The sequence below is a fragment of the Ranitomeya imitator genome, chromosome 6, assembly GCF_032444005.1.
Source record: "Ranitomeya imitator isolate aRanImi1 chromosome 6, aRanImi1.pri, whole genome shotgun sequence".
Taxonomy (NCBI): Eukaryota; Metazoa; Chordata; class Amphibia; order Anura; family Dendrobatidae; genus Ranitomeya; species Ranitomeya imitator.
This window is the reverse complement of record NC_091287.1, coordinates 179,505,963-179,521,646: the sequence shown is the minus strand read 5'-3', so window position 1 is coordinate 179,521,646 and position 15,684 is coordinate 179,505,963. Positions and strand designations below refer to the sequence as shown.

The 15,684-nt window shown below is 41.4% G+C and overlaps 1 protein-coding gene across 5 annotated transcripts in view; it reads left to right on the top strand.

Moving 5' to 3' along the window:
* Nucleotides 1-15,684, top strand: part of IKZF1 (IKAROS family zinc finger 1) — a 185,296-nt gene that overhangs the window by 136,978 nt on the left and 32,634 nt on the right. For all 5 annotated transcript variants that reach the window (XM_069730348.1, XM_069730352.1, XM_069730350.1 and 2 more), the window contains one exon: nt 395-559. In XM_069730348.1, the coding sequence (XP_069586449.1) occupies nt 395-559 (165 nt within the window). The remainder of the gene's footprint in view (nt 1-394; nt 560-15,684) is intronic.

The following is a 15,684-nucleotide window of genomic DNA, read 5'->3' as shown; positions in this document are numbered from 1 at the left end:
TCAGAGTAAACATACATAGAATAGCCAGCCGGGGAGTGTAGGGGAGACTTGGCTTCTCTAATGAGGTCCATATCTGTTTTCTCCCCACCCCATTCCAGTTGATTGAAAGGTCTCTCCCATGATAGAAGTGGTTTGGACAGAATGAATCTGTTGACAGTTTCCCTTAAACTCCCTTGTCATATTTGTATTGAAACAAATCATCATTTGTGTTGTGCAGTCATTTGAAATTAAATTAATGTTGCATAATATGTTTCATATAAGTTATTTTATATGAAAAGCTGTTTCATTTTATCAATGTAATTATTATATTGAAAAATAATACATGTAAATGTTGACTTTGAAAATGCTTCTAAGCGGTAGTGAGATTTTTTGTACCTGTTTTTGTCTCATTTAGCTGGCAATATAAAAGTAGAGACCCATAGTGATGAGGAGAACGGACGTACCTGTGAAATGATTGGAGAAGACTGTGCAGAAGATTTACGAATGATTGATGTTGCTGGGGAGAAAATGAATGGCTCACTGAACGGACAAGGCACCAAAGCCTTAACCGGAGTTGGAGGTATTCGACTTCCTAACGGAAAACTAAAATGTGATATCTGTGGGATAATATGCATCGGCCCAAATGTGCTCATGGTACACAAAAGAAGCCACACTGGTAAGGCCTGGCATAGTTCTTTCATTAAAGGCCGAAAAAAGTAATGCGTCATGGCATGCTACAAGTGTAGTGATCATGTGGCTTCATAAAAGATAATTGGCCTCTAACACAATGTAAACTTTACGGTTCCAAACTAGCTGTGACATCAACATTGACAATACATTATTCAGCTAGTGTACCTTCTGAAAACACTCATATTGTCTGTGAAGCATCAGAGTGGCATAGCTTCTTTTCTTATTCATTACATAGTGTATGTGAAGTATCATAACAGCAGTGCTTCTTCATAGTATTCACTGCAGTTTTGTATTTTATACAATAGTTATACCTACATCCTTCATATAAATCACACTTTAAAACTAAAGCCCCCCCAAAAAAACTAAAAACAGTTTATTTATTGTGAAAATACAAAAACACACAAGTGCTACCTGACCATGCAGCAGAAAGCCACCACTAGAATCCCCTCAGCTGCTAAGGTCAATAAGGGGTAGGTGTCATCCTAATAGAAAAATAGACAATTGTTAAATAGACTGACCGCCCTTCAGGGGAGAATATCATAGAGCAAACTAAGTGGGTCCAATAAACAAAGGATATATAGAGACTGGTAACCGTCCAATAAGTTAAATACTAGCCCCAGATGGCACTCCAAGAGAATAGAAAAAAAAAAGTTAAGTAGATTCGATAAACAAAAAAATGTATATAGTAATCTAGTAGCCGTCCAGTAAACAAATAAATAAATAGATAACTAGCCCCAGATGGTGACAACACTATTAGCACACAAATCCCCTTTATAATAAGACAGGTAGGCAATCTTGCCTTGCGCAGGCGTGTACTATGGAGGACAGAGAATGAACTTCAATCCAATATTGCAGCCAGCATGCAGCCAGCGGGTAAGGAAAGGGTGAATCAAAAACCCCAAAACCCCGCCTCCATGGCTGAAGATTGTTCCCTCCAAATTCAGGTGACAGTGTCCCTTTAAGCTCCAGCCAGCAGCTTTTCCCTGGATGTCTGTGAAAGTGAAAGTAAAACCAGCAAGCTCCCTGAGCATGTGAGGTCACACTAACTATGGGGCAGCACAAGAGCCAGGAAACTGACCAACATGTTTCAGAGGCAGAGCTGCCTTCTTCCTCAGGGTCCCTGAGGAGCTAATAGTGTGTGCTAATAGTGTTGTCACCATCTGGGGCTAGTTATCTATTTATTTATTTATTTGTTTACTGGACAGCTACTAGATTACTATATACATTTTTTGTTCATCAAATCTACTTAGCTTTTTTTTTTTTTTTTATTCTCTCTTGGAGTGCCATCTGGGGCTAGTATCTGTCTTACTGGACGGCTACCAGTCTCTATATATTCTTTGTTTATTGGACCCACTTAGTTTGCTCTGTGATATTCTCCCCTGAAGCGCTTTCAGTCTATTTAACAATAGTTTATTTATTGTGTTGCATCCCAAAGCTACCTCCAAAGTTTGTGGTTGTGAAAGGGATAGTCAAAAGTATTGGAGATTTGAATAGCCTGATAGACTATTAACATACATTTAAAAGTTAATAGGGGAAAAAGCTAACACATCAGCTACTGCCCGGAGTCAGGCTTAATTAACCAACAGGCTTACTGTCATAATTAGGATCATTCCTGTGGTCTAATCTTAAAGCGGTTGTCTGTCCATAGACTACAGGTTTGCAGTCACTGTATGTGACTGCAGACTTGTTAATCCTCCCATTGAGCATACTGCGTGCTGTGAGGATACTCGTCGTCGCTGGGAGCAGACAGTCATGTAACCGTAAGTTTGCAATTTGCATTCGTAAAGCATCATTCCAAATAGATGTGTCCGACCTCGCTCAATACACTTGTATTGAGCAAGGCCTTGTACATCTAGTTATCATGTGAATGCATGTATTCAAATCGCAAACTTGTGATCATGTGATCATATCAACAGCTTGATACTGATTAATAGGCAATTGGTAAAACTTTTTCACCACTTAATTTTTCTATATCCAAGTAATACCTCATTATGTTAAATATAATTGCTTAAAAAAATAATAATAATACCGTAATTGCATTTAAACTAAATAGCATAGTATAAGAAATGCACATTGATCTCCTTGTAGCATTGTTTTACAACATTGTTCATGCCACTTCTGTTTTGGAGCCGAGTATACACTGTGTAACCATTGTGGGCCTTACATATATTTCAGCACTTACCAAAATCACTTTCATGTGTAATAAACAAAATTCTGCTTTGTATAACTTCATAAATATACATGTATTCACATATTTAAAATAAAAAAGATGCTCTGGGGTGTGCCTATAATCCAGGATAAAGACTTGTATAGAAAATATGTTAGAATAAATAGAATTAAGCTAGGTGCTGACTGCGATTGGATCTGCTCGTGTTCATAAACTCAAAAGGTATACACATCAAAGTGGGTTAGTCTGCACGGATGCTTATACATAGAGAACCTTTGCAAAAGAAAACAATGTTCTGCAAAGTCTTCTCTAAGAGCGTACAGTCTGCTGTGCTTTCCTATACAGTTAAATAAAAATAATCTTTATTTCTATAGCACCAACATATTCTGAGCACTTTTCAAATAAAAGAGGATATACAGTATACAGAAAAAAAAAACATTTCAGAGTAATACATAACTCAATAATTGCGAAGAGGAGTGAGGGCCCTGCTCACAAGCTTACAATATATAAGGAATGACACAAAAGGTAAAAAGTGCTTGTAGTGTAAGGTTCAGTAATCATTATGATAAAAAAGGATGTTAAAGTAAAGCTGCATTAACCAATCATCAGCCATTATGTGTATATGTCCAGATACAAAGTTCTGTTGAGTGCATGGAGGGTGAAACAGATGATAGAAAAGACAAGATTCTAATTACAAATTAGAAAAGGAGAATAGGGAATAATTTAGTTAGTGAGTTGAGGAATTATCAGATTGTCTGGGGTAGTGCATTCCAAAGAACTGTGCAGCACAGTAGATGTCTAGTAGATGGGAGATTTAGATGTTGTTTTTTTTACATTTACGCTGGTAACCAGGGTAAACATCGGGTTACTAAGCGTGGCCCTGCGCTTAGTAACCCGATGTTTACCCTGGTTACCAGGGAAGCGGCATCATTGGTCGCTGGAGAGCTGTCTGTGTGACAGCTCTCCAGCGACCAAACAGCGACGCTGCAGCGATTGGGATCGTTGTCTGGATCGCTGCAGCGTCGCTTAATGTGACGGTACCTTTAGTCTTTGATCATTAGCAGCACAGAGATCATGGATAGGGTGGTATATATAAATAAGGGCGATTGTGGCCAGTGCAGAACTGTGGAGAGCTCTGCGTGAGAGTAATGCGTTTAAATTGTACTCTAATGGAAGGGCAAATAATGTAATGACCGGCACGGGGTGCTGGCAGTATGCTTGAGACCAATGGAGCTGAGCATAGTGAAGAGGAGTTGTTGATCCATAGTGACAAATGCTGCAGAAAGAACCTGGAGAATCAGAAGGGAGTAATGATCATTACATTTAGCTGATAGTAGATCATTAAAGACATAAGTACGTAACGTCAGTTTCTGTAGAATGTAAAAAGTGGTATCCAGATTTTAAAGCATCAAGAAGAGAGTTATCAAGAGTTTAGAGATGAAGGCGAGATCAGAGAAGGGTCTTTAGTTAGCAGAGCAGTTCTAGTCAAGACATGTTTTTTTTTGGAAAGGGGTTATGATGGCTTATTTAAAGGGAATCTGTCACCCTAAAAATGGCCTATAAACTAAGGCCACCGGCATCATGGGCTTATCTACAGCATTCTGTAATGCTGTAGATAAGCCCCCTATGTATCCCGAAAGATAAGAAAAACAGGTTATATTATACTCACCTAGGGGCAGTCCCGCTGCGGTCCGATGGGCGTCGCGGTCCGGGTCCGGCGCCTCCCATCTTCATACAATGTCATCCTCTTCTTGTCTGCTTGCCATGGCTCCTGCGCAGGTGTACTTTGTCTGCCCTGTTGAGGGCAGAGCAAAGTACTGCATTGCACAGGCGTCAGAGAGGTCTGGCGCCTGCGCACTGCAGTACTTTGCGCAGACAAAGTACGCCTGCGCAGGAGCTGTGGCAAGAAGACAAGAAGAGGACATGATCTTATGAAGATGGGAGGCGTCGGACCCGGACCGCGACGCCCGTCGGACCCAGACCGCAGGGGACCACCCCTGGGTAAGTATAATATAACCTGTTTTTCTTATCTTTCAGGATACATCGGGGGCTTATCTACAGCATTACAGAATGTTGTAGATAAGCCTCTGATGCCGGTGGCCTTAGTTTATAGGCCTTTTTTGGGGTGACAGATTCCCTTTAAAGGAGAAGTGAATGATCCCAGATGAAAGTGAGAAGTTAACATTTTAGTTAAGTGGGTAGTGACAGCCAGAGAGAGGGGATAAAGAAGGTGTGATGGAATAGATTGAGCAAGGAGACTGGTAACTTCTTCTGCCGTGACCAGTTTAAAGACAGGATGAGAAATTGATGTAGTGCAGTAGAGATGAGGATCCATACTTTTCAGAATGGGAAAAAAATTTCTGTGGCCTTATTGTCAGTGCTGATGGTGGTGATATGCTCCTTCAGGAAAAAGTACATTTTTCAAAGAATAGTTTTTGACTGTGAGGGTATGTGCACCCGTTCAGGTTTTTTCGCGATAAAAACCCATACATATACATCCTTTCATTTAGAATGCATTCTGCAATTTTTGTGCACATGATGCGTTTTTTCTGCGAAAAAAACGCATCGTGGTAAAAAAAAAACAGCATGTTCATTAATTTTGCAGATTTTTCGCGGTTTTTCGCGCTATTCTATGCATTGGGAAAAAACGCACAAAAAAAACACGCAAAAAACGCATAAAAACTGCAAAAACACGCATGCGGATTTCTGGCAGAAATGTCCGGTTTTTGTCAGGAAATTTCTGCAAGAAATCCTGACATGTGCACATAGCCTTAGTGAGGTGAAGAGAGTGATTAAGTAGGCTTGTTTGGCCAGATAAATGGCAAATTTAGCTGTTTTGAGCATAAGCAGTTAATGGAAAAAGTCTTCTGCCAAAAGTGATTTTCTACATGGATGTTCAGCCATATTGAGCACACCTGGAGCAGTGCTGTAGACAACGTGTTCGCAGCATCTACAACAGTTGTCATCTGTGCCTGATGTTTTGAATGTAGGAGGTGCCATTTCAGGTGCATACCAGCCATACAGAAGTAAGTGACAGCTTATAGGAACATTAAAGTATACTTCTGACATATACTTTAGGCTAAGTGCATGAAAATGCAATGTGCACTTAGCATTAAATAACTGAACAAAAAAAACATCAATTTAATTACATATTGTGAAGTCTGGAAGAGTCCTACACATCAAAAAACTATCTCCGACTTACTAGGGAATAGCCACTGCATCTAGCAGTCCCAGAGAAACAACAGTTGTTGACCTGGACCCGTGGAAGCACATTTGTGTGAAACGGCCATCGTCCGTTCTCCTGTCCCCGCATCCCTCACTTTTACCTGCCGCCTCTCCACAGATGTCTAAAGCCGCATAAAGCGAAATAAAGGACATTGTTTTTTTAGCAATCTTGGGGTGAGTGCCACATCTTTTATGCTCTCAAACAACAGTTGTGCCCACAGGTCGGGGTCAAAGTCTGAAGGGATAACAGATGAGAAAAATGTCAGGATCAAGCTGGATTGGAATGAGGATATCACCAGAAATAAAAAAAAGAGTAGTTAGCTCACCAAACTGGATGTAGAGAATTTGCAGTTTCCATTGATCAAGTTAGAGCAGCTGTAGCTAAAGCAATACATGGAGGGTACGATCCAGCAAAGACGAGGTTATCAATTTCACATATAAAGCATATCATTTAATAGGTCATTTAAAAGAAGCTTCAAATATAGCATTGTCCGTACTGCAGATAAGATATTAATCGCAGGACCTACGTGTTTCAACTTGCGTCTTATTCATGTGCTGACTTTCTGGTTGGCAATCAGTCTCTTATATATTTAAGAGTGATTTAAGGGCGTTTCCCTACACAATATAATTAGTCAGAAGGTGTCATTAGTGTGAAGGTTAAAATAAAAGAATGTACCAGGAATAAAAACAGCAAAATGACAAAAATAAATCAGAAATAGACATACTCAGTATTGTAAGATGAAATCTTGTCTTAAATTAAGACAATAGGGTGAGCGGGTTTCTAACATGAATATCCAATAAACCACTATGAGGAGAGGACCATAAACGCAAGTTGACATTACTACACCGACACCACCACAGATCAGCTAACAACTGAGGGAAAGCCATAACTAATATTTTAACACTAGTAATTGCAGCTACAGAGAACATTTATAGACCAAATTCACATTTTAAGGGGTGGTCTTTCAAAAAGGCACAGAACTACTTCACTACACTATTTTACCACTGTTTTGACAAAGTTGCTACCATATTTTCTTTCAAAATACTTTGATTAGATAAATGGCCACACAAATAAGAAAGAAAGGTCATACGGCTGTGCAGTACAGTGTATTATCAGGATTCCTAAAATATCTATATGGAAGGTGTTGGGAATTCCACTCAAGAGAATCATCTATGCCTAAACACTAGTAATTCATACATGTTTAAAGGGACACTGTCACCTGAATTTGGAGGGAACAATCTTCAGCCATGGAGGCGGGGTTTTGGGGTTTTTGATTCACCCTTTCCTTACACGCTGGCTGCATGCTGGCTGCAATATTGGATTGAAGTTCATTCTCTGTCCTCTGTCTTGTGCAGGCATGTACTACGGAGGACAGAGAATGAACTTCAATCCAATATTGCAGCCAGCATGCAGCCAGCGAGTAAGGAAAGGGTGAATCAAAAACCCCAAAACCCCGCCTCCATGGCTGAAGATTGTTCCCTCCAAATTCAGGTGACAGTGTCCCTTTAAACACTGGAGAATCATGTACGTTGAAACACAAACCCATCTGCATCTCTGTTGCATGCTATTATTTGTAGTGTGGTAGCCATCATTGCGTGTATTTGTTTTTGCATGGTTGCATACAAAGTTTTCTGAATAACTATTCAGTATATTGTGTTCTTTTCAGTTGTCTGACCTATTATGAAATGTATGCTTTCTTGTTATCATACTTTCTAGGAACTTTCTCATGGTACAATTATTGGTGGCTGCACTGAGAATGGGTGTATTATGTGGAAGAGCAGTCCAAAAACAGTACTGACTTTAGACCTCCATAGAACAAAAGATGTGAGACTTTGACCATCACCAAGGGTCTTTATCAGCAAAAGATCCATACTTGACAAATGGATTGTCATACCAACCGGGTTTCTGCAAAAGAATCCCGTGCTTGTCATTGCTGGTCTGCTATGAACACCGTCCCGTAGCTGGCGTTCATTTAAGATGATGATTTCTACGACATACAACAGGGTTGGTTGTCATGTATCTGAGTTCAGTGGTATCTAAATTTGAAATTGTGTAACTGCATCGTTTGTGCTCCAACTGCAGTTTTCCTATTTTGAAAACATTCATTTTACAAACACAACACAAAAAATTGGACCTAATTATAAAAATTATAAAATCTTAGTTGCTAGAAGCAAAAGATTAGGCGTCCCAAAAAAGGACATTGGTAGATAATGGGTTAATATATGGGTATTGTCAGATAGTGCTTGTAACTACAAGTAATTTTGCAGTTTACGGATTATTACAATTTTTAGCCGTTCTTCTGATATTAACACTTTTCTTTTCTCCCAGTTTATTGACTTGAAGACCGACCACCTCTGCTTTACAATAGAACTTACGCAATTCTTACATGCTCTTATCTGCTGAGCTTGTAAGCATTGTTTTAAAACATGCCGGGATCGCTGGAGCGCATTGTGTTGTTACCTCCTAATCCCGGACATTGCGTCGTTACCTCCTAATCCCGGACATTGCGTTGTTACCTCCTAAACATGGACATTGCGTTGTTGCCTCCTAATCCGCTTCAGAGGAATGCTCACTAGCTAGACTGTAGCGGTCATCAGTCTTCTAGCCAACGAGCTTTAAACTAAGGTAAAGGGTTAATATCTCAAGAACTTTAAGATTTAAGAAGCAGTAAGGCTACGTTCACATTTGCGGCTTTGGACACAGCGGCGTCGCCGCAAAACAACGCACGCATCATGCTTCCCTATCTTTAACATTGGGGACGCATGTGCGTTCGTTTTCATGCGTTTCGGTGCGTTTTGCGATGCATGCGTCCTTTCGACGCACCTGGCAGTGCGTTGCAAACGCAACATGTTGCATTTTTTCTGTGTCCAAAATTTTTAAAAAACGCTTGCGTCGCACTTGCGTTGTATTTGCGTCGTCGAAGCAAATTGAAGTGTATTGGCAACGCAGAAGACGCAAGTACTTGCGTTGTTGTGCGTTGTAGGATGCATGCGTTCTTTACTTTAAAAAAAATAAATAATGAAAAGACCCTATATAGTAAAAAAGGGTTGAACGCATGCGTCAAAAATGCATGCGTTCTACTTGCGTCTTTCGTGCGTCGTGCGTTGCGTCCACGACGCTGCGTCCAAAGCCGCAAATGTGAACATAGCCTTAATTGCACAAGTGCTTGTTTTTACAAGCACTACCTGACAATATCCATCTATGACAATGGGAATAATCTTTAAATTGCCCTTCAAACATTGGGGACAAAGCTTGCAAAAAAACAAGTATTGCTTGCAGTGATACTACTTTTGTATAAATAGTAGCCCGTTATAATTAGTAGCCCCCCATAAATAGTAGCCCCCTAGAAGGGGATTTATTATCTGGCTCTTTAATTATTTTATTTCTTACCTCTGTTATATTGCAAAATGCATTAGTTTTCAAGTAAAGTACATAAGCAAACAAAGGCCAGTCAACAAGATTAATTAATATGTATGTATTTTATAAATAATAAAATTACAGAAGAGTAATGCAATGAATTCTTATCATGATCAAGTCCATCATTGACAACAGATGGACATGTTTCTCAATTTGTTTTAGTATCTAAGTTATAAAATAATTCTGGATTAAAAATGTTATTGGAAGCATGATAAGGATAAAAAATGAAGTTTTATGTACTGCTAACCACTTGTAAAATCACAAGTTTCCTTCTAGGGCCTTCATGTTAGACTTCTTTTTGATCTCATTAATATTGATTAATTCTTCAGATCTGATAAATATGAATAAAAAGGAGACTGGATGCAAATGTTTCCCAAGTAGATTATCAACATAATCATCTAACCGTAGACAACAGGACTAGACAAGGCTTTTATATTACATATATACATTTTTTCAAAAGTTTTGGTAGGCAAAGAAAATATGTGTAATGTTACAGGAAATTTTTATTTTACTTCTTATAAGATCAATGGATAGTCATTTCTGCCAGCCTTTCACTATGCCACACATAACTGTATGTTCAAAGAAATCTGCTTTTATTGTCATTCCAATAACAATGTTGTATGACAGTGGCATTAGTAGTAGTATTGTATTACTAAAAACAAAACCAAATTTAAACATTAATACCTTTATAATTAAATAAGACATCTAGCTAATTAGTATCTAGTTAGAAGTATGTTTTTGTTATGTTTTATATCATGTTATGTTAGGTAAAGTTATTAGTCTCATGGACCTTATGGCCTGATCCAAGAAATTTTTTGGGGTGGAGATTGAGAGCCTGGCAGCTTTACAGATTACTAATCAATATAAGTTTGGTGTAAACTTGCCCAACATATAGAGAAGTTAACCCTTGTTGAACATGTATAGAAAAAGATGATTACTGCCCAGACTTTTTAGACCCCCAAGGTCTCATGCAATTAGCTGTATTTTGGCTCATGCTAGTTAAGGCTCTTAGTTATATAGTGTGTAAGGTTGCATCTGGATGAGTCCTACATGGAGTGTGTGTCACCAAGGTGCTGGCCTTGTGATATGAAAACTGAAAAGCCGACTCCAGCACAGATAGTGCTGAAAGGTTTGCTGTAATGCGCCTGTTTTCGAACCCTTGAGCCTGTGCCTTGTGGTCTGCTTCTCTGTCCGCCGAGCCACACCAGATACACCTTTTTCTGGGTGTTTAGTTTCTGTTATATTTGTTTCAGTCTTTTTAGGGTAACTGTTATGAACTGGTGGTTTAGGAGCAACATGGGACGAGCTCTGAAGGAGGTGGTACCTGTACTGACCGCAGTCCCTAAGCTCAACACAACACTAGAAGTAGCCGTGGGATGCTCCTGTCACTCCCTAGGCACCTCGTCACAGCCTGAGAACTAACTACCCCTAAAGATAGAAACAGGAAAACTATCTTGCCTCAGAGAAAATCCCCAAAGGATAGATAGCCCCCCACAAGTAATGATGGTGAGTGGAGAGGGAAAAGACATACACAGAATGAAACCAGGATGTAGCACAGGAGGCCAGTCTAGCTAAATAGATAGGACAGGATAGAATACTGTGCGGTCAGTATAAAAACTACAAAAATCCACACAGTTTACAAAAATCTCCACACCTGACTAAAGGTGTGGAGGGTAAATCTGCTTCCCAGAGCTTCCAGCTTAACTGAATTAATCCATACTGACAAGCTGGACAAAACATAAAATGCACAGAACGAATAAGTCCACAACATGTGGACAGAAAAGAGCAAGCAAGGACTTAACTTTGCTGAACTGGTCAGGATATCAGGGAAATCCAAGAGAGATGTGAATCCAACCAGGAACCATTGACAAGTGGCACTGGCTGAAGGGAAAGCCAGGCATAAATAGCCGAGCAAAAAGACAATCAGTGGAAGCAGCTGCAGACTGCTAAACCCAAGGAGCAGCCATTCCACTTAAAACCACCGGAGGGAGCCCAAGAGCAGAACTCACAAAAGTGCCACTTACAACCACCGGAGGGAGCCCAAGAGCGGAATTCACAACAGTACCCCCCCTTGAGGAGGGGTCACCGAACCCTCACCAGAGCCCCCAGGCCGATCAGGACGAGCCAAGTGAAAAGCACGAACCAAATTGGCGGCATGGACATCGGAGGCAACAACCCAAGAATTATCCTCCTGGCCATAACCCTTCCACTTGACAAGATACTGAAGCCTCCGCCTCGAAAAACGAGAATCCAAAATTTTCTCAACCTCATATTCCAACTCTCCCTCAACCAACACCGGAGCAGGAGGATCAACCGAGGGAACAACGGGCACCACATATCTCCGCAACAAAGATCTATGGAAAACATTATGAATGGCAAAAGAGGCTGGAAGAGCCAAACGAAAAGACACCGGATTGATAATTTCAGAAATCTTATAAGGACCAATAAACCGAGGCTTAAACTTAGGGGAAGAAACCTTCATAGGAACATGACGAGAAGACAACCAAAGCAAATCCCCCACACGAAGCCGGGGACCAACACAACGACGGCGGTTAGCAAAACGTTGAGTCTTTTCCTGAGACAACGTCAAATTGTCCACCACATGAGTCAAAATCTGCTGCAGCCTGTCCACCACAGAATCCACACCAGGACAATCAGAAGGCTCAACCTGCCCCGAAGAAAAACGAGGATGAAAACCAAAATTACAAAAGAAAGGTGAAACCAAAGTAGCCGAACTAACCCTATTATTAAGGGCAAACTCGGCCAACGGCAAGAAAGCCACCCAATCATCCTGATCAGCAGACACAAAGCATCTCAAATAGGTTTCCAAGGTCTGATTAGTTCGCTCAGTTTGGCCATTAGTCTGAGGATGAAACGCCGAAGAAAAAGACAAATCAATGCCCATCCTAGCACAAAAGGCCCGCCAAAACCTAGAGACAAACTGAGAACCTCTGTCAGACACAATGTTCTCCGGAATGCCATGCAAACGAACCACATGCTGAAAAAACAATGGAACCAAATCTGAGGAGGAAGGCAACTTAGGCAAAGGTACCAGATGGACCATTTTAGAGAACCGGTCACAAACAACCCAGATAACAGACATCTTCTGGGAAACAGGAAGATCCGAAATAAAATCCATGGAAATATGCGTCCAGGGCCTCTCAGGGACCGGCAAAGGCAAAAGCAACCCACTAGCGCGGGAACAGCAAGGCTTGGCCCGGGCGCAAGTCCCACAGGACTGCACAAAAGCACACACATCGCGCGACAAGGAAGGCCACCTAAAGGACCTAGCAACCAGATCTCTGGTACCAAAAATCCCAGGATGACCAGCCAACACTGAACAATGAACCTCAGAAATTACCTTACTTGTCCATCTATCAGGAACAAACAGCTTCCCCACTGGACAGCGGTCAGGCTTATCAGCCTGAAATTCCCAAAGCACCCGCCGCAAATCAGGGGAGATGGCAGAAAGAATCACCCCTTCCTTAAGAATGCCAACCGGCTCAAGGACTCCAGGAGAATCAGGCAAAAAACTCCTAGAGAGGGCATCAGCCTTAACATTCTTAGATCCCGGAAGATACGAGACCACAAAATCAAAACGGGAGAAAAACAGGGACCATCGAGCCTGTCTAGGATTCAGCCGCTTGGCCGACTCGAGGTAAATCAGATTCTTATGATCAGTCAAGACCACAACGCGGTGCTTAGCTCCCTCAAGCCAATGTCGCCACTCCTCAAACGCCCACTTCATAGCCAACAACTCCCGATTGCCGACATCATAATTGCGTTCCGCAGGCGAAAACTTTCTGGAAAAAAAAGCACACGGTTTCATCAAAGAGCCATCAGAATCCCTCTGAGACAAAACGGCCCCTGCCCCAATCTCAGAAGCGTCAACCTCAACCTGAAAAGGAAGAGAAACATCCAGCTGACGCAACACAGGGGCAGAAGTAAATCGGCGTTTAAGCTCCCGATAGGCCTCAACAGCAGCAGAGGACCAATTCGTCACATCAGCGCCTTTCTTTGTCAAATCAGTAAGGGGCTTAACCACACTGGAAAAGTTGGCAATGAAACGGCGATAGAAATTAGCAAAGCCCAAAAATTTTTGAAGGCTCTTCACAGATGTGGGTTGAATCCAGTCATGAATAGCTTGGACCTTAACAGGATCCATTTCCATAGACGAGGGAGAAAAATTAAAACCCAAAAAAGAGACCTTCTGAACTCCGAATAGGCACTGAGACCCCTTCACAAATAAAGCATTATCATGAAGGATCTGGAATACCATCCTGACCTGCTTCACACGAGACTCCCAATCATCGGAAAAAATCAAAATATCATCCAAATATACAACCATGAATTTATCAAGATAATTGCGGAAAATATCATGCATGAAAGATTGGAACACAGATGGAGCATTAGAGAGCCCGAATGGCATCACGAGGTATTCAAAATGGCCTTCGGGCGTATTAAATGCAGTCTTCCATTCGTCACCCTGTTTAATACGAACAAGATTATATGCCCCTCGAAGGTCAATCTTAGTAAATCAACTAGCCCCCTTAATCTGAGCAAACAAATCAGAAAGCAAAGGCAAGGGGTATTGGAATTTGACCGTGATCTTATTAAGAAGACGATAATCTATACAGGGTCTCAAGGAGCCATCCTTCTTAGCAACAAAAAAGAAACCCGCTCCCAATGGTGACGAAGACGGCCAAATATGCCCCTTCTCCAAAGATTCCTTAACATAACTCCGCATGGCGGCATGTTCAGGCACAGACAGATTGAAAAGTCAGCCCTTAGGGAACTTACAACCTGGAATCAAGTTAATAGCACAATCACAGTCCCTATGTGGAGGACATTGCATAGGCTCAGGACTCTGCTCAGAGGACACTGCCATATGGTGCACAGCTTTGCGCTCGCGCAGACGCCGATCAATCTGAATGGCTAGAGACATAGATTCGCTCAAACCAGCAGGCGTAGGGAAGCCGACCATATCATCTTTAAGGGCTTCAGAAAGACCTTTTCTGAAAATAGCAGCCAGAGCATCCTCATTCCATTTAGTGAGCACAGACCATTTCCTAAATTTCTGGCAGTATAATTCTGCCGCTTCCTGACCTTGACACAGGGCCAACAGGGTTTTTTCTGCATGATCCACAGAATTAGGTTTGTCATACAATAATCCAAGCGCTTGAAAAAATGCGTCTACATTCAGCAATGCCGGATCCCCGGCAATTCAATGGAGAATGCCCAGTCCTGAGGGTCACCACGCAGCAAGGATATGATGATTTTTAAGTTGCTGAATGGGATCACCAGAAGAACGGGGTTTCAAAGCAAAAAACAATTTGCAGTCATTTTTAAAGTTCAGAAGTAGGAATTTTAGGCTCCAAAGCCGGAGTCTGGACAACATAATCTTGGATACTATGTACTCTTGCAGCAAGTTGATCCACACGAGAAAACAAACCCTGAACATCCATGCCAGAGCATAAATCCTGAACCACCCAGAGATCAAGAGGAAAAAAAAGACAAAACAGAGCACAGAAAAAAAAGGCTCAGAATTTTTTTTCCTTCTTTTGAGATGCATTTAATTCATTTTTGGCCACTTGTACTGTTATGAACTGGTGGTTTAGGAGCAACATGGGACGAGCTCTGAAGGAGGTGGTACCTCTACTGACCGTAGTCCCTAAGCTCAACATAACACTAGAAGTAGCCGTGGGATGCTCCTGTCACTCCCTAGGCACCTCGTCACAGCCTGAGAGCTAACTACCCCTAAAGATAGAAACAGGAAAACTATCTTGCCTCAGAGAAAATCCCCAAAGGATAGATAGCCCCCCACAAGTAATGACAGTGAGTGGAGAGGGATAAGACATACACAGAATGAAACCAGGATGTAGCACAGGAGGCCAGTCTAGCTAAATAGATAGGACAGGATAGAATACTGTGCGGTCAGTATAAAAACTACAAAAATCCACACAGAGTTTACAAAAATCTTTAGTCAGGTGTGGAGGGTAAATCTGCTTCCCAGAGCTTCCAGCTTAACTGAATTAATCCATACTGACAAGCTGGACAAAACATAGAATGCACAGAACGAATAAGTCCACAACATGTGGGCAGAAAAGAGCAAGCAAGGACTTAACTTTGCTGAACTGGTCAGGATATCAGGGAAATCCAAGAGAGATGTGAATCCAACCAGGAACCATTGACAAGTGGCACTGGC